General features: G+C 44.5%; 1 protein-coding gene across 2 annotated transcripts in view; it reads left to right on the forward strand.

The window, feature by feature from the left end:
* Window positions 1-25,930, forward strand: part of pot1 (protection of telomeres 1 homolog) — a 457,382-nt gene that overhangs the window by 414,505 nt on the left and 16,947 nt on the right. The window contains exons 13-19 of one of the 2 annotated variants that reach the window (XM_086008747.1): window positions 654-742; window positions 2,920-3,033; window positions 8,281-8,337; window positions 11,680-11,836; window positions 14,609-14,829; window positions 16,050-16,185; window positions 18,356-18,444. In XM_086008747.1, the coding sequence (XP_085864873.1) occupies window positions 654-742; window positions 2,920-3,033; window positions 8,281-8,337; window positions 11,680-11,836; window positions 14,609-14,829; window positions 16,050-16,185; window positions 18,356-18,444 (863 nt within the window). The remainder of the gene's footprint in view (window positions 1-653; window positions 743-2,919; window positions 3,034-8,280; window positions 8,338-11,679; window positions 11,837-14,608; window positions 14,830-16,049; window positions 16,186-18,355; window positions 18,445-25,930) is intronic. The other variant, XM_086008748.1, reaches the window with a different exon arrangement.

Consider the following 25,930-nt stretch of genomic DNA (forward strand, 5'->3'; position numbering starts at 1 on the left):
AAATGTTTTTTGTCTGTTTTTTTGTTTTTCATACAGACCCCAGCATCTGCAATATTTGACCCCTTGTGACCCCACCTCATTGTTCTTTGATGTAATGTTTCCCTGACTGACCTGTTTGGACACCATTCACACCTTTGACTGCTGTGATTATCTCCCTGCCGAGGTGCGATAAATGGCAGTTGGAAAGGTTACCTGTAAACATCTGACATGATTCTCTGACTATATAAGCTGTGTCTTTATGCATTTCTCCACTTCACCTGAAGAAGGAGCAGTGCTCCGAAAGCTTGTGATTTCAAATAAAGCTGTTGGACTATAACCTGGTGTTGTGTGATTTCTTACATTTAAAATATAAAGGCTAACACAAGAATTTAGTGCTGTGGCACCAACAAGCTACTTCCTGCTTACAGTAGCTTTCAGACAATTCTGCACTCCCCAAAGTTACTGCGATGTAACCCAAAAACAGTGCAGGCATCCATGGTATCGGCAACAGTCGTGGAACCTCCGGTGACCTTGTGATTGTCAGCAGTTCGCACAAAGGTCATCGTTATCTGAAGTCATCTCGACCCTTTTTTTTAGTCATAATCAGCTCTTTTTTGGTACTGTTATAGAATGTGTTTGGTGCAAGTTTCTCAGGGTTATTTGCTTTCTTTCAGATCTTTAGAATCAGCACTTTCTGCAGACCAGGATAGTATGGGAGATCTTACACTGCTGGAGCTGTTTAACACCTCAAGAAGGCCCTCGGGTAAGAGCCGATGATTGTGTTATATACTTCTGTACCCCATCACCCTCTGCAGTCCTGTCTTGTCAAAGGTTCCAGGCATCATTAAACCAAAGAAAGAAAGCAAGTTTGGACTGATTGGATCTCCACGGGCTCACTTGACACATGACTGTTTCAGGGTCAGCAAAGCTGGACCAGCACTGACTGCGTGTGACAGTTAACTCAGATTCCTGACTTGACGTCTAACTGTGAAGTGCTCACCGCTCATGGTGAGATGCAGTCAGATACCAAGTGTGGAATGCACTTAATATTTGAGGATTAGATTGGGGCGGGGAGAGGGGTAATAAAAGGACATTTGGAGCTACATAGAAATGCTTAGAAGTTACAACACGGAAACAGGCCAATCGACCAGTCTGTGTCGGTGTTTACCCTCCACATGAGCAAATAGTCTTAATCACATTTCCTGTTCCCATATCCCTTCAACCCGTTTCCCTTCATCCACCTATCCAATCTAATGTTGACCTTGTTTCTGCCTCAACCACTAACCCTGGAAGTGAATTCCACAGCCTCACAACTCTCTGTAAAGAAGTTTCTAACTCTCTTGCATTTAATTTTGTTCTTGACCCCCTCAACTAATGGAAACAGTCTACTTCTATCTACCCTGTCCCACCCTTTCATAATTTGAAACACTTCTATCAGATCGCCCCATAATCTGCGTCGTTCGACTGAAAAAAGTCTCCCATGCCTAGAAATTGGACTGCGACGCGAAAGTTGCTGGTGTCACTGTGGCCTTCGATTAACGGCCGCTGAAAATGGCCGCACCGGTAGGATAGAAAAATTTGCGCTGGGGACTTTTTAGCCCAGCGCTAAACTCACCGTGTAATGCCCTCCTGGTGGCGTTACTCCAGGCATCAGTGCCGAATGTGGCGTCCAGAAGCGGCATTGATTCTTCCAACAGTCTCTGGAAACTAAGCTATGAGTTTGCTAGGCATTGTGGGATATTAAAAGGGCAATGCATTGTTGTTTGCTTAAAAGGACAATGCCTTCTGAACTGATAAAAAATAAAAATGAAGTTAAAAAAAATGCAGCTTACAGCTCTACTGCCTTTAAAAAAAATTAACATTTGAAAAAACATTCCCAAATGGGAGTCTTCAGCTCTTAAAGCTGAATTCCCTTCGCAGCTCAAAAAATGGATAAAGTGCTTCAGCACTAACACGAATGGCTCAACAAGCCAGGGAAGAGGCACCCAGGGTCTCGCACGCAGCACTCCAGCTTTGTGCAGGGGGGTCAGCACTGCAAGAGAGATCCTCTACCCACAGGGGACAGGGGGCACTCCAGAAAGAACGATGTGGGACCACATCACTGAGGCCATCACTGCCAGCAGTGTCGCCCCCCACTATCTGGCTCCAGTGCCCAAAAATGCTTCATGACCTCAGATCACTGGTCAAGGTCAGTGAATACATCTTCAAAAGCCGTCTCCTACCAACTGCATCGCTAGCCTCTCACACTGCTCAATGTACAACCCCCAATCACTCACCTACCAACAATCTGTACCAATCATGAGGCACACCTCCCATTCCTAGCTTCACCTCACCCCCTTGGAGGAGACGGTGTTGGCCATTCTTGGCAGGGGCATGGCTGAGCCCTTGGCCAGTGGCAGGGATGAAAGGATACAAGGTGCTGCTATCCTCATACGTTATCCTCCTTCTTGCACGCACCTCTTGTCATCCTCTTCTGCATCTTCCTCTTCCCTCTGCAAGCGGATGCTGGAAATCTGAAATAAAAGCATAAAATGCTGGAAATACTCGATCAGGCAGCATCTCGACCTAAGACGTAAACTCTTGTTTCTCTCTCCACGGATGTTGCCTAACGCGCTGAGTATTTGCAGCATGTTCTGTCTTGTCAGAGGCCTTCCTTTACCATCCGAGGCCTTACAAGCATCCAGCAGCACTCCTTGCACACTTAAAAAAAACTTTTAACGTATTGCAGCGAGCCACTGCTTCAATAAAATCTAGGCCAGAAGCTTAAATGCAAACTTAGCTAAAAGATGTGTATGTCCCTTTAAGAGGTGCTGACAGCGCCTGTCAGTCTGCTGCACACTGGGTTTTCATGGCGAGTTTAGGACCCAGCACCGAACTCAGCGCAAAGGTCCAAGTTCGCTGAGGTGACGTTCATCACTTCTCCCTAATTTAAATTTGCAGGGCCATCGCACTTACCAACAGCGCTGCCGGACCACAGAAAATGGCGGACACCACGGGACCCACTACCAACTGGCGAAAGTGCGACGGCCGCCGTCTTTCCGCTACATTATGACGGTAACGAGTGGAGTAAAGCACACTAATTTTTAGCCCCCAATTTTTCAATTCTTTCTTCATATTTATTTCCTCACACCAGGCAGCGTCTGAGTGAATCTGTGTTGGACCCTCTCTCAAGCCTCAACATCTTTCCTATAGCGTGAAGCCCATTACTGAACACAATTCTCTAACTGTGGTCTTATTATCTAGGCTCATTACCTATCATTACCTCTTGGCTTTTACATTCTATACCCCTTGAGATAAAACCTACAATTTTATTCGCTTTTTTTTTTACAGCCTTATCAATCTGTGGGTGCTGCCTTTAATGTCCTGTGACCCTGTAGCCCCAGATCCCTCTGCTCTTCCACAGCACCGAGCCTTCTTCCATTCACAATATAATTACTGCTGTTATTTTTTTTGCCAAAATACATAACCTTTTTGATCGCTGTATCTGTGCTGATGGTTAGTTGATGCTATGACTGCATTGTCTTGTTTGTTAAATAACTTAAATGATATGATGTCTGCTGGACTGAGATCTCTCCATACATCATGGGGATTATTGCACTGCCCTAACGGTAGATTTCCCCCGAATATTCATTGCATTGATGTAAACTAGTCCAGAATGGTGCACATTGCTATTTATTGAAAGTACATTGAGAACCCCTCCAGACAGCCGCCGTTCTGTATCCACGATGACCTACTTGGAGGAAGGGAAGTATATGTTTTGACCCACAGGTGTTTCCGGAGACGGGTGTTGTAAGTAGATACATGTCGAGAAGCCGCGATACTCCTCCAGTGAAAGGAATGTCTTGCGCGTGGCGTTTGGTTGGACCAGTACTGGGGGTAGTTTCCTGACTGCACGCTGTGGGCTGGGTGCCTTGCCAGCTGCCAGCAGCTGTTGGTAGTTGGCCATATGCTCTGTACACCTCACTTTCCCATCTCCACAACCAGAGGGCTAGGCTTTCAACAATAGTGTGAGGCTGGAAGGTTACCCCTATTGTGTCTAGGAGTGGGGGGGCTCTTGCCTTTATCCACTTTAACTCGAGTCAAGAAATAAACATCATATTTCTCTATTGAAATCCTCATTAAAGATATCAAAAATATAACATGTAATAATGTATGGAGTAATAGCACAGCAGCCTTGGCTACAGTAGTATATGATTTTCTTTCTAGCCTCATTTTCTTTCCAACCTGCTTCTTCGGGAGCCGGTGCTCATCTTCACTAATAACCCAGCCCCTGTGCAGTCCGCCCACAGCGCAGTGACAGCAATGGGCTCGCTGTTGCAATCAGCTCAAGTCTTCACTCTTGTGTTGATGCCACTTTGTGCTTTGTCTTTCTTCCTTTGCTGACTCCAGGAAATCTTTTGGAGCAACGGGAGAAATGGAAGTTCTTGACCACTAGATGGTGGTGTTGCTGAAGACTTGTCGCAGGTGCAGTCTGTGCAGCAGCTATCTTGCAGCCACAGCGCTGCCTCCTGTCCGCTGAGCACGGGGGTCTTTGCCGAGTTTCCTCTCTCAAATCCTTCTTCTTAGGCAGCCCCTCGGAACCGAGGATGACTTGCTTCCACATTAAAAATGAGTTCTCAGGTGACTGATGAGTCCAATGCGGGACCTAGAGTCTCTGTCACAGGTGGGGCAGACGGTGGTTGAAGGGGCGGGTGGGTGGGGTGCTTGGGTTGATGTGCGCTCCTTGCGCTGCCGGCGCTTGGCTTCCGCTTGCTCCCAGTGAAGAGACTCGAGGTGTTCGGCGCCCTCCCGGATGCTTCTCCTCCACTTTGTGCGGTCTTGGGCCAGGGATTCCCAGGTGTCGGTGGGGATGTTACACTTTTTCAAGGAGGCTTTGAGGGTGTCCAGGCACCTCAAAGCACTGGCGAGGTACCACCAACGCTGCCTCCGCAAGATCTTCTCGAAAATAGAAGAAAAGTCAATGATAAGAAAACAGTTGGTTACCCACCTTGGTGTGGGGTCATCTCCGCTTGCCGATTGCAATGGTTCTGCACACACCACGGGGGGTGGGGGGTCTGTCCCGCGTCATTTGGAATGTGATGTCATCAACCTCATTGTTGACGCAAGCTGTTCTCACTATAAAAAGAAGTCAATGTGCCTGAGAGTCAGTTCAGTGTGCTCTGACTACAGCATTTAGCTGGATGATACAGCTTGAATGGAGATGTCTGGCAGAGCTTTTGGACATGAATGAGAGACAGTGCAGTATGCGGACGGTGTTTGCAGTTGCAGATCTCCGAATCCTCCACGCGATGCAGGAACATACAAGAGTAGTGGGGATTGGGGGGGGTGGGGGAGGCGGTGGGAGTTGTCCATTGGGGTTTCAGCACTGACAGAGAGGACTGATCTGTGTAAAATGTTAAATCCTAGGAAGCAGTTAAACTCACTGCTTTCTGAAAGTCAGAGTGTCATTCTGTGTTGCGGCTTTACAGATAAAATTAATAGGCACCTGGTTAAGTGATCCCAGGGTGCAGTCATAAAATAGCCTTCAACCTGTCCCCTGGGCTCACTATCCACAATATGGCCACGATGGAAGATCCATTCAGCCATCTGTTTAGCTATCCTTTACTTGCTCAATGGCTTACCCAGGGTTTTCATTCCATGTTCAATTAGTACTTGTTGGATTTTACAGCAGCATTTCAATGCTTTTGACATAAAACGCTAAGGGCCCCTGCGGGTATCTGAGTCGACTGTCCAATCTCAGCTTACGATGCGAAGGATAAAATGCTGGAACAACCATCTGTTGTCCTCAATGACACTGAGAAGATATCTTGGGTAGGAAGTTCGGTTGAGCCTTAAGAATATCTGATCAGCTTGGGTTGGTCTCTAATGAGGGCCTGTAACTCACTGAAACTGATGCCGGCAATGTAGTTTTCCAAGAAAAGAATTTTAAATCACAGGAACTCATGGGTTCAAATGGGAAGCTCACCTATATTTGTAAAACTAAATGAAGGTCATAGTTCAGACTAATGGAAGTCTAATTTCCAAATAGCCTTTGTGAATTGGGATACCAACGGATGGCCCTCTAATGATCTGGTGATTAAAGGTTTGTGGAAAGTCGAAATGGCCTCAACTTAAATCATAGAATTTTATAGCATGAAAGGAGGCCATTCAGCCCATCACACCTGCACTGAAAGAGCTACCCACTTAGTCCCATTCACCTGCTCTTTCTTCATGCCCTTCTAAAATGTTTTTTTCTTCAAATATTTATCTACAGCTCTTTTAAAAGCTATCATGGATTCTGCTTCTGGTGGAGAATTGCATGTCTCAACAACTCTCTGTGCTTTAAAAAAATTCTCCTGACCTCATCCTTTCATTCTTATGGTGCTGGTAGAATTGCCAACACTGGTTGGCCATATTCCTGGCAGTTTTATCACACGACATCCTGCCTCGAACTGCCCCCGCCAAGTCAGACAGCTGTTTTCCCCATCTCCAATATTTTAATAACTAATAAATAAAAGTGTTCAAAGAAAATTAACAAAACACACAATTTTCCCAATGATTTTTGCCTGGTTGTTCAGTACAGTGTCCAGGAAATTAATCTTTAATTGCTGGAGAGTCCAGGATAATCCTGGAGGGTTGGCTACACAAGGTGTTTGCTTTAAATTTATATCCTTTAGTTGCAGACTCACTGAAATATTTTTTCTCTCTTTACCTTCTCAAAATCCCTCCTAATTTGGAACATCTCCATCAGGTTCCCTCTTAACCTTCCCTGTTCTAGTGAGAAGAACCCCAGTTTCTCTAGAAAGAAGAAACAAAATATATATCCTCAGGACATCCCAAAGATGGTGTTGGTTGAGGGATAAATGTTGGCCTGACACCGGAAGAGCTCCCTTGCTCTTCTTCAAATAGTGCCATGGATTTGAGTGCATAATCCAGGCTGAGCCTCCAGCGCAGTACTGAGGGAGGGTTACATTGTGGGAGGTGTCATCCAGCATTCAACGGTCAGTGGAGGGGTCAAAGGTGAAGGGTTTCTTGGAGTGGGGCCATCCAAAGACCTCAGGAGCTGCAACAAAATTTCATAGAATTTCAATTTTTCAGGCAGCTTTTTCCTCTCGCTGCGACAGGTCTGTTGTCACAGGAAGTTTCTGGCTGCAGTTCAGTGGAGTTCACGGGCAGAGGCCAGGGCGCCCACCCCCAGGATGCATGTGACCCTGGGACCAGAAAATTGACCAGGGGCAGGTTGAGACAGAAGTCCCGTCCTTCCAGAAATGCGCCCCCAATTGGAAAGTCTAGGCCAATATATCTTCTCCATCTTTCAGGAACATAAACCTATCTTTTCTTAGGTTTTTATGTTACCTCTTCTCATGAGATTCTCCAACTACATGCCTTATAGGATCTTCCAACCACCTACTGCCTTCTTTAAGAGAGCCTTCCAGCTGTCACGATTCAAATAAAATTGCCTTTTATATTGTGGAAGACAGTTACCCACGTTATCCCGAATTTTGAATAACTGGCCATTGAAATGAAATGGGAGCTGTCAAATGCAAACTGAACTAATCAAATATATATTTGAAATTCACATTAAACTCCATTTCGAGTCTGTTACCAGGGAAATTATGACAACACGCTTTGCAACACTGAATTGGGACAGGCTTATTACCAGATTTCTGACTAGCTGGCTGTTAAACCCTAAATGCGTTATGGCTGAGTTTTAAGCCACTAAATCAAAACTTATGAAAATACATAATTTTTATTACACTGCCCTAGCTAATCCCTCAAAGGACCAGCGCAGTCTTTAATTGCTTTTCACATAAGTGAAAAAAATCAACCTTGCCACTAAAACTGCCCATAAATCTGTTATCAAATACCTTGTTAACCTTTCTAAAATTGGCTTTAGTAATCCTCAATTATTTCTTATAACCGTCTCTACTCTCTACAGACATTCACTTTCGAACTGGCGAATTCTTTTTTCAGTAATTTTCCCGATGAACCTCTGTTTTGTTACTTAGGCTTCACGTTACCATGCACTGCATTTGTACTAACAAGTCGAATACTGCCTTCAGTTCTGTAATCAGACTGAACGTGAATAAAGGAGGTACTACACTATAAAGACAAGACACTTTGTGGCTTTTATGTTAAAATTAAAAAACCCTGATTACCTCTTTGTCCCTTCCTCTCCCAGCGCTCACCCCATGTGTGCTCGTGAGGATGATGTGAATTTTCTGTTTAGATAGGAAAATGTTTTGCAAACAGAACCAGTTTCCTGTTTGATAGTTGGTTAGCTAGTTAGCTCATTAATTAAACTGTTATCAAATCTTTCAGCACCTGAAGGAGCCTCAACAACTCATGTGGAGCGATGTCATCAAGAATCTGCAACAGGTTGGTATCAACAGGAGTTTTTTGGACCTTGTGGAAAATTGCATCGATTCTTAACAGCGTCACAAGAAGTCATGCCATTCATAAAAGGATAGCTGTTGCCTGTAGCCTCAAAAGTCCTTTTCCTTGGTGTCAGCTGTGGCTCAGTCAGTAGCACTCTCCCCTCTGAGTCAGAAGGTTATGGGTTCAAGTTCCACTCCAGAGACTTGAGCACATAATCTAGCCTAACACTCCAGTGCAGTACTGAGGGAGTGCTGCACTGTCGGAGGTGCCGTCTTTCGGATGAAACATATAGAAACATAGAAGATAGGAGCAGGAGTAGGCCATTCGACCCCGCTCCGCCATTTAATGAGATCATGGCTGATCATCCAAATTCAGTATCCTGTCCCTGCTTTCTCCCCATATCCCTTGATCCCTTTAGCCTCAAGAAATATATCCAACTTCTTCTTGAATATATTTAATGACCTGGCCTCAACTGCCCTGTGTGGCAGAGAATTCCACAGGTTCACCACTCTCTGGGTGAAGAAATTCCTCCTCATCTCTGTCCTAAATGGCTTACCCCTTATCCTTAGACTGTGACCCCTGGTTCTGGACTCACCCGCCATCGGGAACATCCTTCCTGCATCTAATCTGTCTAGTCCTGTTAGAATTTTATAAGTTTCAATGAGATCCCCTCTCATTCTTCTAAACTCTAACGAATATAAACCTAATCAACCCAATCTCTCCTCATATGTCATTCCTGCTATCCCAGGTATCAGCCTGGTGAATCTTCGCTGAACTCCTTCCATGGCAAGAACATCCTTCCTCAGATAAGGCAACCAAAACTGCACACAATACTCAAGGTGTGGTCTCACCAAGGCCCTGTACAACTGCAGCAAGACATCCTTGCTCCTGTACTCAAATCCTCTCGCTATGAAGGCCAACATACCATTTGCCTTCGTAACCGCCTGCTGCACCTGCATGCTTACCTTCAGCGACTGGTGCACAAGGACACCCAGGTCTCGTTGCACTTCCCCTTTTCCCAATCTATTGCCATTCAGATAATAATCTGTCTTCCTGTTTTTGCCACCGAAGTGGATAACCTTGCATTTATCCACATTGGGCAGATGCATGGCAAATGCAGTATAATCACCCAACCTATCCAAATCGTACTGGAGTTTCTCTGCATCCTCCTCACAGCACACACGCCCACCCAGCTTTGTGTCATCTGCAAACTTGGAGATATTACATCTTAAACCGAGAAATGTTAAACCGAGGCCCCATCTGCCCTCAGGTGGATGTAAAAGATCCCATGGCACTATTCGAAGAAGAGCAGGGGAGATCTCCCCGGTGCACTGGTCAATATTTATCCCTCAACCAACATCACAGATTATCTGGTCATTATCACATTGTGGGCCCTTGCTGTGCACAAATTGGCTGCCACCTTTCCTACATTACAACAGTGACTACACTTCAAAAAAAAATACTTAGTTGGTTGTGAATCGCTTTGGGACGTCCTGAGGTAGTGAAAGGCGCTATATAAATGTAAGTCTTTCTTTTTCAAACAGGCGCTGTTATGGTTCCATGTAGTTCAGAACTGTGGCCCTGTGATTCATATTGATCATTAAAGAAACAGGAAAGTGTAGGAGAGTATTTTCTGTTCAAAGTATTTCTCCTATCTGCTTAAAAATAGATAGGTGTGAATATATATATATATATCTTACCTTTATAAAACAGTGTTAGTTACAGAAGTCCTATGGGTAGCTACCAAATCTCAGAGGGAATCTTAGCAGTAAATAAGATACATGACAAGAAAAAAAGTGAACTCAGAACAATACTTTCGGATATGCCAGGGCAGCAGGAGAAGAGGGCAGAAGTTAATTGTTTTGATGGGCTGGGTTTGGTCAGACTTCAGGAAGGATTTCCTTACAAGGAGTGTGATCAGCAGCTGGAATGGGTTGCCAGGAAGGCTGGTTTAGACCAGGAAACTCGAGCCAATTTAGAAACAACTGGGAATTTAGGAAGTGGGTCTGGTAGCATTCTTGTTATGGGACTGGTCAAGAATTCAAATCCCACAATGCCAAGTTATTAAATTGGAATCAATTCTGGTAAAAATGACCATAAAAGCAGTCGGATTGTCATAAAAAGCAACATGTTCACCAACGGAGGGAGAAGAACCTGACACCCTAACTGGTTTGGCTTACGCATGACTCCAATCCCATAATATGTGGTTGACTATAAAGTGGTCTTCATCACCCTCTCAGTGCAGCGTGAGAAATGGGCAATAAGTTTGGCCTTGCCAGTGCCATCCACGTCTAGAGAATTTTAAAAAATGAGATCATACAAACAATGACGGACAGGTAAAGACCCTCTGGTCCATCCAGCCTGTCTCACACAAGTATGACGCCTTGTGTATATCACAATATACCCTCCACCCCACCCAAAACCAGGGGACCTCCTGGGAGAGGCAAAAAAACAGATAACAAAAAACCAAGCCAATTTGGGGAAAAAATCTCCGACCCATCTAGGCTATCGAAACTAGTCCAGGAGATCACTCTGGCCCTGAATTCCCTGCAGCACCTACCTTCTGTAAGAGGTGATCTCCACCCCAGCCAGAAACAGATCCAGCTCTCACTTGAAGGAATTCAGTGAACCAGCACCCACCTCACGACACGGCAGCCTGTCCCAGAGGTCCACTATTCTCTGGGAAAAGAACCACCTCCTGACATCTAACCAAGATCTGGCCTTGTATAACTTAAATTTGTGACCACTGGTCCTCCCTAACCTACTTAATTGGAACAAACTGTCAGCTGGAACACAATCTATTCCCTTCATTATCTTATAAACTTCAATCAGATCACCTCTAAATCTATGCTTCTCTAAAATGTAGAGTTCCAACTCTTTTAGGCCTGTCTTGATAACTAAGATCAAATGGGCTCAGAGGCCGTTTTTATCTGAAACTCAATTGTGTGATCTTGTAATTTCGGTTTATCTTCACTCTCAGCTGCTATAGTTGTGGGGTGGCGCGGCGCAGGGTCCTGAGTTCGCTAAATTCATTTTGGTGGAGAAGTAGCTGAGGATGGAGGCACTTTAGCCTGGGAGCTGAGCCTGAGTTGCTGATTCCGGGAGAAACACCAGCTTACAAATTGGGGAGAGAAGGTGCAGAAGTACTTTGAAAGGAGTCGCCAAGATTTCAAACTTTCCTATCCCTTTAAGACCCTTAATATTGCCAGTGTTCCTGCTTAACAAATGGTTATGACACGGTGGAAGGTTTGTCATCTTCCTGTACTTTTTTTGTTTCCGATTTCTTCATTGTACTTTTTCAACCTTCATTCACCACGCTCTCAAAAACTCTCTCTGTTGCAGTGCTCACAGCTCATCAACATATCAGAGCAACCTCACTCCAAGAAGTCTTAGACCAAACGCCTCCTCACAAGTACCGTATTCGAGCTAAGCTGGTGAATTATGAGCCCAAAGCTCTTTACCAGTCAGTGAAACTTTATTGTCCCAAGTGTCGTTTGCTGTAAGTACATGACAGGATGTTGCAACAGCTCTCTGGCTAGACAAGTGCAGAAAAATAGAATGGAAAATTAAGACTATGATGATAACTGAAATCATGAGTTTACTGTGAAGTGGATACATAGCGGGAGCTTGGTGGGGAGTGAGTTTTAATTTGCCATTACAGGAACATAAGAGCAGCTTGAAATAAGAAATTCCCATTCAATCCATCAAGCCTGCTCCTTCCAAAGTCTACACATGATGCCTCAGTCATGGATTACTCTACCCGCCCCACCCCGAGATCTCTCTACTCTTTTCCTATTGCCCATATGAATCATAAGAACATAAGAAATAGGAGCAGGAATAGGCCACTTGGCCCCTCGAGCCTGCTCCACCATTCAATAAGACCATGGCTGATCTTGGGCTCAAAGCCACTTCCCTGCCCGCTCCCCATAACCCTTCACTCCCTTATCTTGCAAAAATTTGTCTGTCTCCACTTTAAATGTATTTAATGACCCAGCCTCCACAGCTCTCTGGGGCAGAGAATTCCACAAATTTATGACCCTCTGAAAGAAGTTGTTCCTCCTCATCTCAGTTCCAAAAGGGCGACCCTTCATTCTGAGACTGTGCCCCCAAGTTCTAGATTTCCCCATGAGGGGAAACATCCTCTCTGCATCTACCCTGTCGAGCCCCCTCAGTATCTTATATGTTTCGATAAGATCACCTCTCATTCTTCTAAATTCCAATGCGTATAGGCCCAGCCTGCTCAACCTTTCCTCATAAATCAAACCCCTCATCTCTGGAATTAACCTAGTAAATCATCTCTGAACTGCCTCCAATGCAAGTATATCCTTCCTTAAATAAGGAGACCAAAACTGTACGCAGAACTCAAGGTTTGGTCTCACCGATACCTTGTACAGTTGTAGCAGGACTTCCCTGCTTTTATACTCCAACCCCCTTGAAATAAATGCCAACATTCCATTTGCCTTTTTGATCAAACAGGATCTATTAATATCTCTCTAGCCCTCAAGCCTCTGTCTCAGCAGGAATTAATCCCATATTAACCACTTTAACTGCTGTGTGCTCAGTCAAGGGAAGATGCATTCTGTGCACGCCCCTTGTGCTGTTACTGTTTCTAACCACAGCCCCAGTCAGCATGCTTTGATATTACAAAGGCAGATTTAAATTTACACAAGCTGAATGGAAGTCAGCGCTCAACCATTACAGGATGGTGTCTGTCCTATAGTACAACCATCACCTGCCCAATTACTGCACCCATTTTACAGCCATGTCCAAAGAATTATTACCGCAGTGCAGGTTTGGAAATGTTTGGTTAACAGCAACTGATTACCTTCTAGTTGTTTTCCCACGTTGGGTTTTATTGAGTTACCCGCACCCACAGTAGTAACTTCCATTTTGCATTCAGTATCGCCGACAGGGTTAACACCCGTACCAATATAACAGGAAGCGGAATTTTGATAGTACATGTGTATTAAGAGTTCATGCTATAACATTGCCGGCAGTGATTAGCACTGCTATATGCTCCAACGGGTAAAATTAAATGTCCAACTAGGAGAGTTGGAGGGATGTCTATCCCTAGAAGCATTTGGAGTGAATGCCTGTCTAAGGAAGGAGAGTTGGAGTGAATGCCTGTCTATGGAAGGAGTGTTGGAGTGAATGCCTGTCTAAGGAAGGCGAGTTGGAGTGAATGCCTGTCTATGGAAGTAGAGTTGGAGTGAATGCTTGTCTATGGAAGGAGAGTTGGAGTGAATGCCTGTCTATGGAAGGAGCGTTGGAGTGAATGCTTGTCTATGGAAGGAGCGTTGGAATGAATGCCTGTCTATGGAAGGAGTGTTGGAGTGAATGCTTGTCTATGGAAGGAGTGTTGGAGTGAATGGCTGTCTATGGAAGGAGAGTTGGAGTGAATGCCTGTCTATGGAAGGAGCGTTGGAGTGAATGCTTGTCTATGGAAGGAGCGTTGGAGTGAATGCTTGTCTATGGAAGGAGCGTTGGAGTGAATGCTTGTCTATGGAAGGAGTGTTGGAGTGAATGGCTGTCTATGGAAGGCGTGTTGGAGTGAATGGCTGTCTATGGAAGGAGAGTTGGAGTGAATGCCTGTCTATGGAAGGAGCATTAGAGTGATATCTATCCACAGCAGGGGAGTTGGGGAGATGTCTGTCCCCACCTTCTTCCCTTACACCCTACATTGTGCACTATTCCCTGGTGCAGGTGTGTTTTTATTTTCTCCTGGTCTATTGTTACATGTCCTTTTATTTTAGAGATGGATCAATAATATAGCTTGACTACAAGTGCTGATAAGAAAGAAGTGCTTATATACAAAGATGGCTGTGGCTGAAAATGTTCGGCTTAATTTTTTTAATTGATACAATTGGATTGTTGTAGAACAATAATGTTAATGAAAAAAAAATCCAAGTCATACTTCAGGCATATTTACCTTACCAACCTGAAGAGAAGAAATATTAATTAGATCCCCAAAATTACAATTATTTGTAATTCTAATATTATAAAACTAAGGAGTAACGGCGTAGACTTCTTCATGGATTTCTAATCTGAGATACCCTCACCAGTTCAAAGAATTGAATGTGTCTCAAGTGGGATAAATACATGCACTAAGGGAAAGGGGTTGAAATTCCTTCCTGAAGACCCTTTAAAGGAGGCATTTTGCTGTTGCTTATCTTACCTGTGGCACACGGACTTCAAGCTTTATTTGAAACATGGTGACTGCTTACTGTGAGTAACTATGGGTAATCCATGCTCCTGTGGGTCCATTTTTCAGGCAGGAGATTCCAGATGATGATCATATCGACGGTTTGTTGCAAGATGTTTGCAGTCCTGATTCTGCAGCTGTTGACCCTGATCCTCAGCCACATGAAGCTCTGTGGTACGAGACCACTATATGGGAGGTAGAAGATCAAAGACGGCGCCGGATCACTGTTCATCTTGTGAAGACAGACAGAGTGCAAAGAACTCCAGAATGCTCCACAATTCTGGTGGAAGGTAAAATGCTTACAGTACGCTGTGCTGATTGTGTCTATAAGTGCAGAGTGGTATTGGTAAGCAAATGTAAACCCTCAGGTAAAATCTGTTTTGACACCTGGATGCTGTTGCGATTCTCAAAAGGCTCTATATATCTACATCTCACTGTGCGGGCAGTGTAACCCATGGAATGTAGACATGTAAATTCAATTGCACAGTTAGCCTTGGTGCTCCTAGCCATGGAAAACACAATCAGCCAGGGTTCCCAATCCTGATCGCAAATCCATTAACTGCTGCTGGAATGTGCACGCGCCTTGACATTGGATTGTCCTTGGCTGTGATGGCTTCAATGATGGTTGATCATGCTGCCTACACTCACTATCCAGTTCTGTGCATTAAGAATTGTCACTCGGGTGAGGTATTGGCGAGCTGCTAGTGTCTATAGAGCCATAAGCAAGAAGGTAAGGGGAAGAAAATAGCAGATAAGAAAAAACACTGCAAGACATCACCATCAATAATTCATAACAGCTGACCCCATTGCTCTTCCTGAAGAAATGAGTTTCATTTGCAACTCTCTTCAGTAAGGAACCCTGAGCTCCTCACTAGAGCCTAGAGTCCATTGCTAAATGTTTTGGCCCACCTCCCACCTGCCTCCTTTCCCATTCTTACAGCCAATGCTTGAACTTTGCAAAATGTATTACTGAAGAAGATTGTTTTTTAATGAAAGTCTAGCAGCGCTCTATTGTTACATTTATGAGAGGGTGGAACTATTCCAGAAGCCCAAGAAACAAATGGCAGGCATATTAACCATGAGTTTATAGCAAGTATTATTGCACTTTTACTAGTTCTTGGGAGAAAAGTGTTACGCCATTTCTGTATTTTTGCACGTGTTATTAACAGAATTGATAACGGACAACAGTAGATCAACCATCTGTTAATGTGATTTATACTAATCATTGATGCCCCGTAGTACAATGCTGCTTTGGAGACATCCCACAATGTTTAACTGCGTTAAGCATTTGAGTGAAAATCGGCTTTTCTGACAACTGTTTTAGTTTAATGAAGGAAGTTAAATGCAAGAGAAAACTGAAAAACTACCCAGTCCGGAATGGATATTTGAATTAACTCACTCCCGCAGATGGACAGTAAACATGGCATTGAGTTGTGTAGAGGTTGTGTTTAATGAGCACTATGTGTTGAATTCTGAACTGGTTACATTTTCTTTCCTCTTTTATTTTAAGGGGTATCTCTAAATGAGCTGTGCCGACTCTCCAAGATGTTTGGGAGCGTCATTCCTACAACGTCCAGGACTGAATGCCTGACTTTGAATGACCTTTCCATTCCATTCCTGATACAAGATGGAAAATGGCATTACGGGTAATTCATGTTGAAGCTTGGCTACTTTGCTTTTGCCCTTCCCAACTTTTATGGACCTCAACCTCCTCGCGCATCGCATTAGTTTATTTTTGTTCTTTAGAAGGAGATGGCTGACACGGGGGGAGAAAAAAAACACTGAACCCTTTTCAGCTTGCGCTGGTCGTGCTCCTTATCCAACAGGATATACAATTTCCATTCCCTCCAACAAAAGGGTTGAGTGCCCCAACTAATTGGCCATCTAAAACATGACATTACTCCCACAGACACGGAAAGAGAATGTCCCCTGATGCAAATGAATTAGCATGCTGCCCCATATGATGGTTCGCTTGTCCTTTTGCAAAAACTTACTCTGTAGGCTGCATCGACAATGGGAACCACCATTAGGTGTGATTCACCTAAATTTCCCCTCTCAGAATAGCTATTGGATGGTGGTTGAATGTTTTGTGTTCTGCAGTCACTGTCCTATCATTCAGAGGCAGAAAACGTGCTTGCAAAGTACTGGCATGTCACCCAGTACCCATTTCACGCTAGATAATTCAAACAAGTCGCACTTTTGATTGGTACACTATGTGGTTGCCCAGCTACATCCAATGTACGGAACAAAGCCATTTTGGGGGGCAGAACAGTGAAGTCATCATCTGAGAGACTTAATAGCAAGTGTCATATGTTAAATGTGCCCTTAGCACAAATTGTCACATTTTTCTGATTGGCTCTAATTTTAAACCAACTAAAAAACACTTCAATCATTATCCACTTATCGTGATTGGCTGAAATTTTCCAGGAACTAATCACTTCACACTTTATCACTATTCACTTACTTCACGGTTTCCTTTCGTTACACAGTAGATCCACGTCTTTAATAGATTAAATGGGCTGTTGTACAACGTGTCCATTATTGTCTGCAGATTACAGTGATCCAGATATCTGCAGAATATTTCTTGGCAAGTGTGCCTATTAATATTCAGATGTATAACCCATTGAATGTAGAAAAACCCAAAGAGACTATAGGGTGAATATGTACTGCGATTTTAGTGTATGAACACGCAGCACGTTCCTTTGGCCACTATTTTAACAGAGGTATTCAAATTGCAAAGGAATGTCTTTCGAACTCATTGCACATCCATAAGCTAATATCCATAAGCTAACAGTCCGATCATACAACGTTGACTATACTAAGTTATTAAGATTTTTTAAGTTCTAGCTTATAATTAAATATAATTTAGATGTCAAATATGTCATGTAGTATTCAACTATTTTGTTATGTTCTAATACTTAATAGAAATCGGCCCTGAAATTCGGGTCTCCACGGGTGAGTACGCACGGGGTACTCGCCCGTAGGCCCAATGGAAGTGCCGGTTTCCTGCATGCACTGCGCATGCGTGGGAAACCGGCACTTCCGTTCCCCTGAAAGGAGGGGTTAAGAGGTCGAACGCGTGCGCAGTAGAGGCTGCGCGTGTGCATCGAACTTCGTTTTTTTTTTTACAGGTTTTCCCGGGAAGGTAAGTCTCCAGAAGTTAGAAATGTAAAGAGCAGGCATAAGGCCTGCTTTTTGCAAGGTAAGTGGTGAATTAATTAAAATTAAAATATTTTTTCCACAGGTTTATTCTTTTTAAATACTTTAAAGCAAGGTAAGTTTATTTTTAGCCCCATTAGAAAATGTAATTAATTTTTTCAAAAATTTAACTTATTGTTTAAAATAGTTATTTCATGTAATTTATAGTTTATTTAAAAAATGTGATTTTTAAAAAATTTAATGAAGATTTAGTGCTGTTTTGGGGCCGTAGTATTTATAAGTCTTGACAGCTCTTCCTGTCAGACTTATGAATGGAGCATTCCCTGCTCCGATTGGCTCCCCATGGCCCACGTGATCCCAGGGGACGCATCGAACTAACTGCGCCCCTGGGATACGCAAGCACTGCGCACCAGCAGCTGGACCAGGCCCCGGATCGGAATCCCACGGGGGCCCACAGCTCAACGGCCGGCGCGCTACGTAAGTGCAGATCGGGGGCTTGCACCCGCGGGAAGCCCCCGACCCGAATTTCTGGGCCATTTACTTAAAGGAATGAATTGTCAACAGTTGTTAAATGACAAATGAATCTATATGTTTTTAAGGATAAGGGAAATTTGGTTTCCAGCTTGCTTCCTAAAGGGTGATTATTTTTTTCTCCAGATGCAAGCATTGTTCTAACCCTCAACCAGTGAATGCTCTTCAACCCCTGTCACCAGCAGAATCATGGGAGTTGTCAGTAATAGCCAAAGGTAAGCTTCACTATTTCGCAATGTGACAGCTCATGAACTATGTCAGTTCACAAGGTACCACATTACACAGCAATTTGTTTTTAGAACGAGGACTACAAATAATGTTGTAATTGTGTGGCAGAATCAACCATCGGCACACTGGGAAAGGTCAGGTAAGCACATCACGCCCTAAGACTTCCAGCACTTACTCCAACCTGCAAAACTGCGTCTCCTTTATATTTGGCACAGACTTGAACGTTTATGGCGGACAACTGGTTTATCCTTTCAGCGCCAGATTTGGCTGGACCACAAAAAGCACTATCGGGCCTTACTCTCCTCGGCCAAAACTGTTCACTAGTCCAGGATCATCCCCAGCTTTTCTTCTCCACTACAAACCGTCTTCTAAAACCCCTCTCCCCTGCCTCCTCCACCCTCACCAACAACAACAGTTGCAAGGAGCTCATGGGCTTCTTTGTCACTTAGATTGAGACCATCCATCTGCTTCTGCTACTTCCCTCCTTTCCCGTAGTACAGTATATAAATACAAGTTGTTGTTGTTGCCCGCCTCACCAAACTTTCCCCAAAATTCCCCCCTTCCCTAGTCCTGAACTTGCATCTTTCTCTAGTTTCTCTCCTATCTCCCCTCACGCCCTCTCTGAGCTTATCTTGTCCATGAGCCCTACCTCCTGCTCCCTAGACCCTAATCCCACCAAACAGCTGATCACCCAACTTCCCTACTTGTCCCCCACGTTAGCTGATATTGTTAACGGTTTCCTCTCATCGGGTACTGTCCCCCTCCCCTTCAAATCTGCCATCATCACCCCCCTCCTCGAGAAACCCACCCTTGACCCCTCTGTCCTTGCAAACTACTGGCCCATCTCTAACCTCCCGTTCCTCTCCAATGTCCTTGAACATGTTGGCGCCTCCCAAATCTGTGCCCATTTTTCCTGCAACTCCATGTTTGAACCCCTCTGGTCGGGTTTCCGCCCCGCCACAGAACGGAAACAGCACTTATCAAAGTAACAAATTGCATCCTATGTGGTTGTGACCGTGGTAAACTATCCCTCCTCGACCTTTGACACAGTTGACCACACCATTGTCTTCCAACGCCTCTCCTCCATTGTCCAGCTGGGTGGGACTGCCCTCGCCTGGTTCCATTCTTTTGTATCCAGTTGTAGCCAGAGAATCACCTGCAATGACTTCTTTTCCCGCTCCTACACCATTAACCCCTGGAGTCCCCCAAAGACCTATCTTTGGCCCCCTTCTATTTCTCATCTACATGCTACCCCTCGCCGACGTACCACATGTACGCTGATGACATTCAGCTCTACCTCATCACCGTCACCTCTCTCAACCCCTCCACTGTCTCTGATTTGTCACGTTGCTTGTCTGACATGCGTAGAAATTTCCTCCAACTAAATATTGAGAAGATCGAAACCATTGTCTTCGGTCCCCACCACAAACTCCATTCCCTAACCACCAACTCCATCCCTCTCCCTGGCTGAACCAGACCATTTGGAATCTAACCTTGGCATCGTATTTGACTCTGAGATGACTTTCTGACCATAACCAAGACCGCCTACTTCCATTTCTCTAACATCGCCCGTCTCCGCCCCCTCAGCTCATCTGCTGCTGAAACCTTCATCCATGCCTTTGTTACCTCCAGACTTGACTTTCCAATGCTCTCCTGGTCGACCTCCCATCTTCTACCCTCCATAAACTTGAACTCATCTAAAACTCCGTTGCCCGTTTCCTAACTCGCACCGAGTCCTGTTCACCCATCATCCCTGTGCTCACTGGCTCCCGGTCCGGCAACGCCTCGATTTTAAAATTCTTGTCCTTGTTTTCAAATCCCTCCATGTCCTTGTTCCTGCCTTTTCTCTGTAATCTTCTCCAACCCTACAATCGTCCGAGATCTCTGCGCTCCTCCAATTCTGACAAGTGGCAAATGGAATTTAATACAGAGAAGTGTGAGGTGATGCATTTTGGCAGAAGGAACAGGGAGAGGCAATATACACTTAATGGCACAGTTTTAAAGAGTGTGCAGGGACAGAGGGACCTGGGAGTTAATGTGCATAGATCCCTGAAGATGAGATCTTGGGCTTCATAAATAGAGGTATTGAGTACAAAAGTAGAGAAGTTATGCTGAACCTTTATAAAGTGCTGGTTAGGCCACAACTGGAATATTGCATCCAGTTCTGGTCACCACACTTTAGGAAGGATGTGAGGGCACTTGAGAGTGTGCAGAGGAGATTTACCAGAATGGTTCCAGGGATGGGGGATCTTAGCTACAAGGACAGGTTGGAGAAGCTGGATTTGTTTTCATTAGCGTAAAGGAGGTTGAGGGGTGATTTGATAGAGGTGTACAAGATTATGACGGGTTTGGATAGGCTAGGCGGGGAAAGGCTGTTCCCACTAGTTGATGGTACAAGGACTAGGGGACACAGATTTAAGGTTTTGGGCAAGAGATACAGGGGGGAGATGTGAGGGAAAACTTTTTTACGCAGCAGGTGGTGAGGACCTGGAAAACACTGTCGACGGAAGTGGTGGCAGCGGAGACACTCAATGTTTTCAAGGGGAGACTGGATAGGCACTTGAGGGAAATAAACTTGCAGGGCTACGGTGATAGAGCGGGGGAATGGGACTGACTGGATTGCTCTACAGAGAGCCGGCACGGACTTGATGGGCCGAATGGCCTCCTTCTGTGCCGTTATGACTCTATGACCCTGGCCTCTTGAGCATCCCTGATTTTAAACATTGGCGGCGGTGCCTTCAGCTGCCTGGGCCCTAAGCTCTGGAATTCCCCCCTTAAACTTCCCTGCCTCTCTACCTCTCTTTCCTCCTTGAGGATGCTCCTTAAAACATACCTCTTTAACCAAGCTTTTGGTCACCTGTCCTAATATCTCCTTATGTGGCTGGGTGTCAAATTGTATTTGATAACACTCCTGTGAAGCGCCTTGGGACATTTTACCACATTAAAGGGGCTATATAAATGCAAATTATTGTTATCGTGCTGCTCATGAGATACTCACTGTATCAGACGTGAAATGTCATCTCCTCACGTCTGTATATTCTAGTTTTCCAGACATTTTTTTTCATTGAGAAAACTATATAAAGCCCATAATGCAGGACACGACCAAGATTAAAAAGAAGTACTGGTCTGTTGACACCATGCTTGAGTTTTAAAATCCTGTAGTTGTAAGAGGAAGGAAAGACTGAGAGAGGCAAGGAGTTCCATTGTTTGGAGGCACTGCAAAAGAATGAAATATTCAGTTACGTGGATAGACTGGAAAAGCTGGGGTGGTTCTCCTTGGAGCAGAAAAGTTTGAGAGGAGATTGGATAGAGGTTGTGCTGTCTCTCTGTAGCAATTTATGTTAGTTTTCCAGTTAATTCAAGGGTTTGAGTAAGTTGGGTCGATTCCCATTGTGTGCTGCCACCTAGTGGCTATTTGGTACCTAGCAACTGCAGTAAAAGTGCAGTAAAGTGCTGTAAAGCACAGTAAGTGCAGTAAAGTAAACTACAGACCTACAGCGGCACATGCTCTGAGAAGTTCTATTGTTCCCATGCCTGAGTCTTGGATATTATTTGTCTGTAAGTACTTGAGAATGTTATAGATGATTAGTGTACACTGTATGTTGCAGAAAATGTTTAGTTTGTAACTTTTCTCTGTAAGCAAACTTACACAGCTAGCCGTGAAGTGCTCGCTCTCTGTCTAGCTGGTTAACTAGTAGCTGTATTTTGATGCACTATGTACAGGGCTAATTTAAAGAGAATGCCTTCCAGTTTGCTAAATGTATATTCACAGTAAGCTGTGTTTCCACGTGTTTGGTAATTTACATGCCAAATGTACTGTGTTGCTCAGGCGTACCTAAATTTGTGTATGCATATCAGTTATGCGCTTGTATACTAATGTGTGCTTCCATTTCTGTGTTGTATTTCAGTTTTACAATAAGAATCTTTCAGTAAATCTTTACAAGAAAAGTCAAGCCTTGTGATTTTTATGGGAAGATATCAAGTTGTCAGCTATCTGTGTAGCTCTGCATAGGAACGCGCTGCGAGGGCAGAAAAGAGGTGTTCAGAATCATGAGGGGTCTAGATAGAGAGAAAATGTTCCCATTGGCAGAAGAGTGGAGGACCAGAGGGGACAGATTTAAGGTGATTGGCAGCAGAACCAAAAGCGACATGTGGAAAAGCTTTTTTACGCAGTGAGTAGATATGAATGGAATGCACTGCCTGAAAGAGTGGTGGAGGCAGATTCAATCAAAGCTTTCAAAAGGAAATTGGATAAGTACCTGAAGGAAAAAATTTGCAGCGCTAGAGGGAAAGGGCGGTGGTGTGGGGCTAGCTGAAGTGCTCTTGGCCTCCTTCTGTGCTGTAACCATTCTATGATTCTATTCCGCTTTATTTACTCTGCCCAGCAGTTGTTCAGTTTTAGCATTAGTTTAACTAGGATCAGTGAGTTAGATTTGTTCGAAGCATCTTTTTTCAGCAGCAAGAGATCATATATTGTGTTAAAGTTGGTGTACCACAGTGGATTTGAATTCTTCCAGTATTGGAACTTCAAGTCTTCCTTCAGAAATTAAGATTATGTTTGGACAGTTAGAATCGTAGAATCTTACAGCACAGAAGGAGGCTGTTCACCTCATTGTGCCTGTGCCGGCTGTTTGGGAGAGCTATCCAGTTAATCCCACTCCCTTGCTCTTTCCCCATAGCTCTGCAATTTTTTCCTTTTCAAGTATATATCTATTATGTCCGTGTGTAATTGAGACACGGACTGCAGGAGTTGGTTACAACAGGTCTTTACTGAGTGGAGACAAACTGGAACTAACTATGCAAAGTTACTGCACAGGCTTATATACAGGGGTGGTCACTACTGGTACTGCAGTATACAGGGGCTGCAGAATATAGTTCCTTCTGCAAAGTACATACACTACAATTCCTCCCCTTTTAGCTAAACAGTACATAACATTTGATTCATAATTAAATAACATATTTACAATTACAGTTGTCATATACATTAGCTGAAGTTAAGCAATTATAAGTTCAGTCTTTGAGGAGGCTTCCTGATGCTGTCTGGATAACGCCTCTTTGGGGTATCAGGTTCTTCTGGCAGAGTTGATTCGGAATCAACGTCGTTGTTGGGTTCGTCTGCTTCCAATATTCCCGATTCTGAGGTAGATGCAATTGGTACTTCGGTTTCATCACCAGGTCTATCGGATCGTGGTGTGGAATTGACGTTTTCCAGTGACTCTAGAATCTGGTCAGCATGGCGTCTTACAATGCTCTCTCCAACGTCCACGGTATACATTAGAGGTCCTTGCCGTGTACAGATCGTTCCTGGCTGCCATTTCTCTGTGCGGTAGTCCCGGGCCAAAACTGGTTGACCTATCTTAAAACTCCTGGTCAGCCTTTCATTCATATTCTGAAACTGCCTGTTCTCCACATCTCTTCTGATGTTTGGCTTAACCAAATCCAAGCGGCATCGTAGTCTTCGATTGAAGAACATCATGGCTGGAGTTTGGTTGGTAAACGCACGTGTCGCATTCCGGTAGGCAAACAAGAAGTTATCCACCTTGTGTTGTAGGGGTATGTCTTCATTACACATTGCCTTGATAGCCTTCTTGAATGTTTGAACGAACCTCTCAGCCAATCCATTGGTGGCTGGATGATATGGGGCGGATGTGTAATGTTTAACACCATTGTTCTTTAAGAACCTCCGGAACTGTTCAGACACAAACTGTGGTCCATTGTCGGAGCAAATCTGTTCAGGCAGCCCATTTCTGGCGAATATGGTTCGTAAGACTGTGATAGTTTTTTCTGTGGTGGTTGAGGACATTTTTATTACCTCTGGCCACTTTGAATGTGCATCCACCGCAATTAAAAACATTGAGTCCATAAATGGACCAGCAAAATCAATGTGCACCCTTTGCCATGGAGATGAGGGCCACTCCCATGGATGTAGAGGGGCTTGTGGTGGGGCGTTTTGGACCTTCTGGCATCCTGTACAGCTCTTGGTCATCTCTTCGATTTCTCTATCGATTCCCGGCCACCACACATACGCTCTGGCTAAGTTCTTCATTTTTACCCCTCCCAGATGACCCTCATGAAGCTCATTGAGCACTCTATCCTTCAATTTGGGTGGAATTACTACTCTGGATCCACACATCAAGGTTCCTCTGCACACTGACAGCTGTTCTCTTCTCGGCGAGAATGCTGGCAACAGTGGTTCGCCATGTGCTGGCCATCCCTTCACCGTTAAATCATAGACCCAGGAGAGTGTCGGATCATTTCGTGTTTCCTTTTCTATGTTTGCATTTGTCACAGGTAGACATTCGACTATGGTCGAGTGGAATATCTCCACTGGATCCACTGCAGGTGCTTCTTCCACCGTTGGCAACGGTAGGCGCAACAATCCATCAGCATTCCCATGCTGTTTAGTTCCTTTGTACTCGATGTCATATTGGTGTGCCCCTAGGAAAAGGGACCACCTCTGTAGCCGTTGTGCTGTCATTATCGGGACGCCCTTCTGAGGGTTGAAAATGGAGACAAGAGGTTGATGATCAGTTAGTAGAGTAAATTTCTGACCGTGCAGGTAGTGATTGAACTTCTTCACCCCCCACACCAGGCTGAGGGCCTCTCTGTCAATCTGGGCGTAGTTACACTCGGCTGAAGTTAACGAGCGTGACGCAAAAGCTATCGGCCTCTCTGAACCATCAAGGAATTTATGTGACAGTACCGCTCCAATGCCGTCGGGAGACGCATCACACGCCAGTCTTATCGGTAGTGATGGGTTGTAGTGAGCCAATACTTCTCTTGAAGTGATTAGGTCTTTACTCTTCTGAAAGGCCCGCTTACATTCATCACTCCATTTCCATGCTACTCCAGTTTGTAGTAGGGCGTTCAGTGGGTGCAGAATTGTGGACAAATTCGGTAAAAACTTATGGTAGTAATTCACCAATCCGAGGAATGACCTCAGTTGCGACACATTTTCAGGCGCTGGAGCCTTAACTACCGCTTCAATTTTGTCAGGGGACTTATGTAACCCCTCTTCATCAATCACGTGGCCACAATACGATATCTGTTTCTTAAAAAACTCGCACTTGGGGCGATTGGCTCGTAGCCCATGTTCTCTTAGTCTAGTGAGCACCTGCTCTAGGTTGGCAAGGTGTTCACTATCATCTTCACCTGTCACTAGGATGTCGTCCAAGTAACACTGAGTCCCCGGAATCCCTTACAGGACTTGTTCCATCGCTCTTTGCCATATCGCCGGAGCTGATGCTACTCCGAATACCAGTCGATTATACTGGTAAAGACCTTTGTGAGTGTTTATCGTGAGATACTTCCTAGAGGATTCTTCAACCTCCATCTGCAAATATGCTTGTGCTAGGTCAATTTTTGTAAAACGCTTCCCTCCAGATAGTGAGGCGAAAATATCTTCTATCCTCGGGAGAGGATATTGTACAGTGTGAAGGACTGGGTTCACCGTCACCTTGAAGTCCCCACAGA

This window comes from Somniosus microcephalus, chromosome 16 (genome assembly GCF_052327205.1).
Source record: "Somniosus microcephalus isolate GS21.2 chromosome 16, FLI_Smic_1.0, whole genome shotgun sequence".
In the NCBI taxonomy this organism is placed as follows: domain Eukaryota; kingdom Metazoa; phylum Chordata; class Chondrichthyes; order Squaliformes; family Somniosidae; genus Somniosus; species Somniosus microcephalus.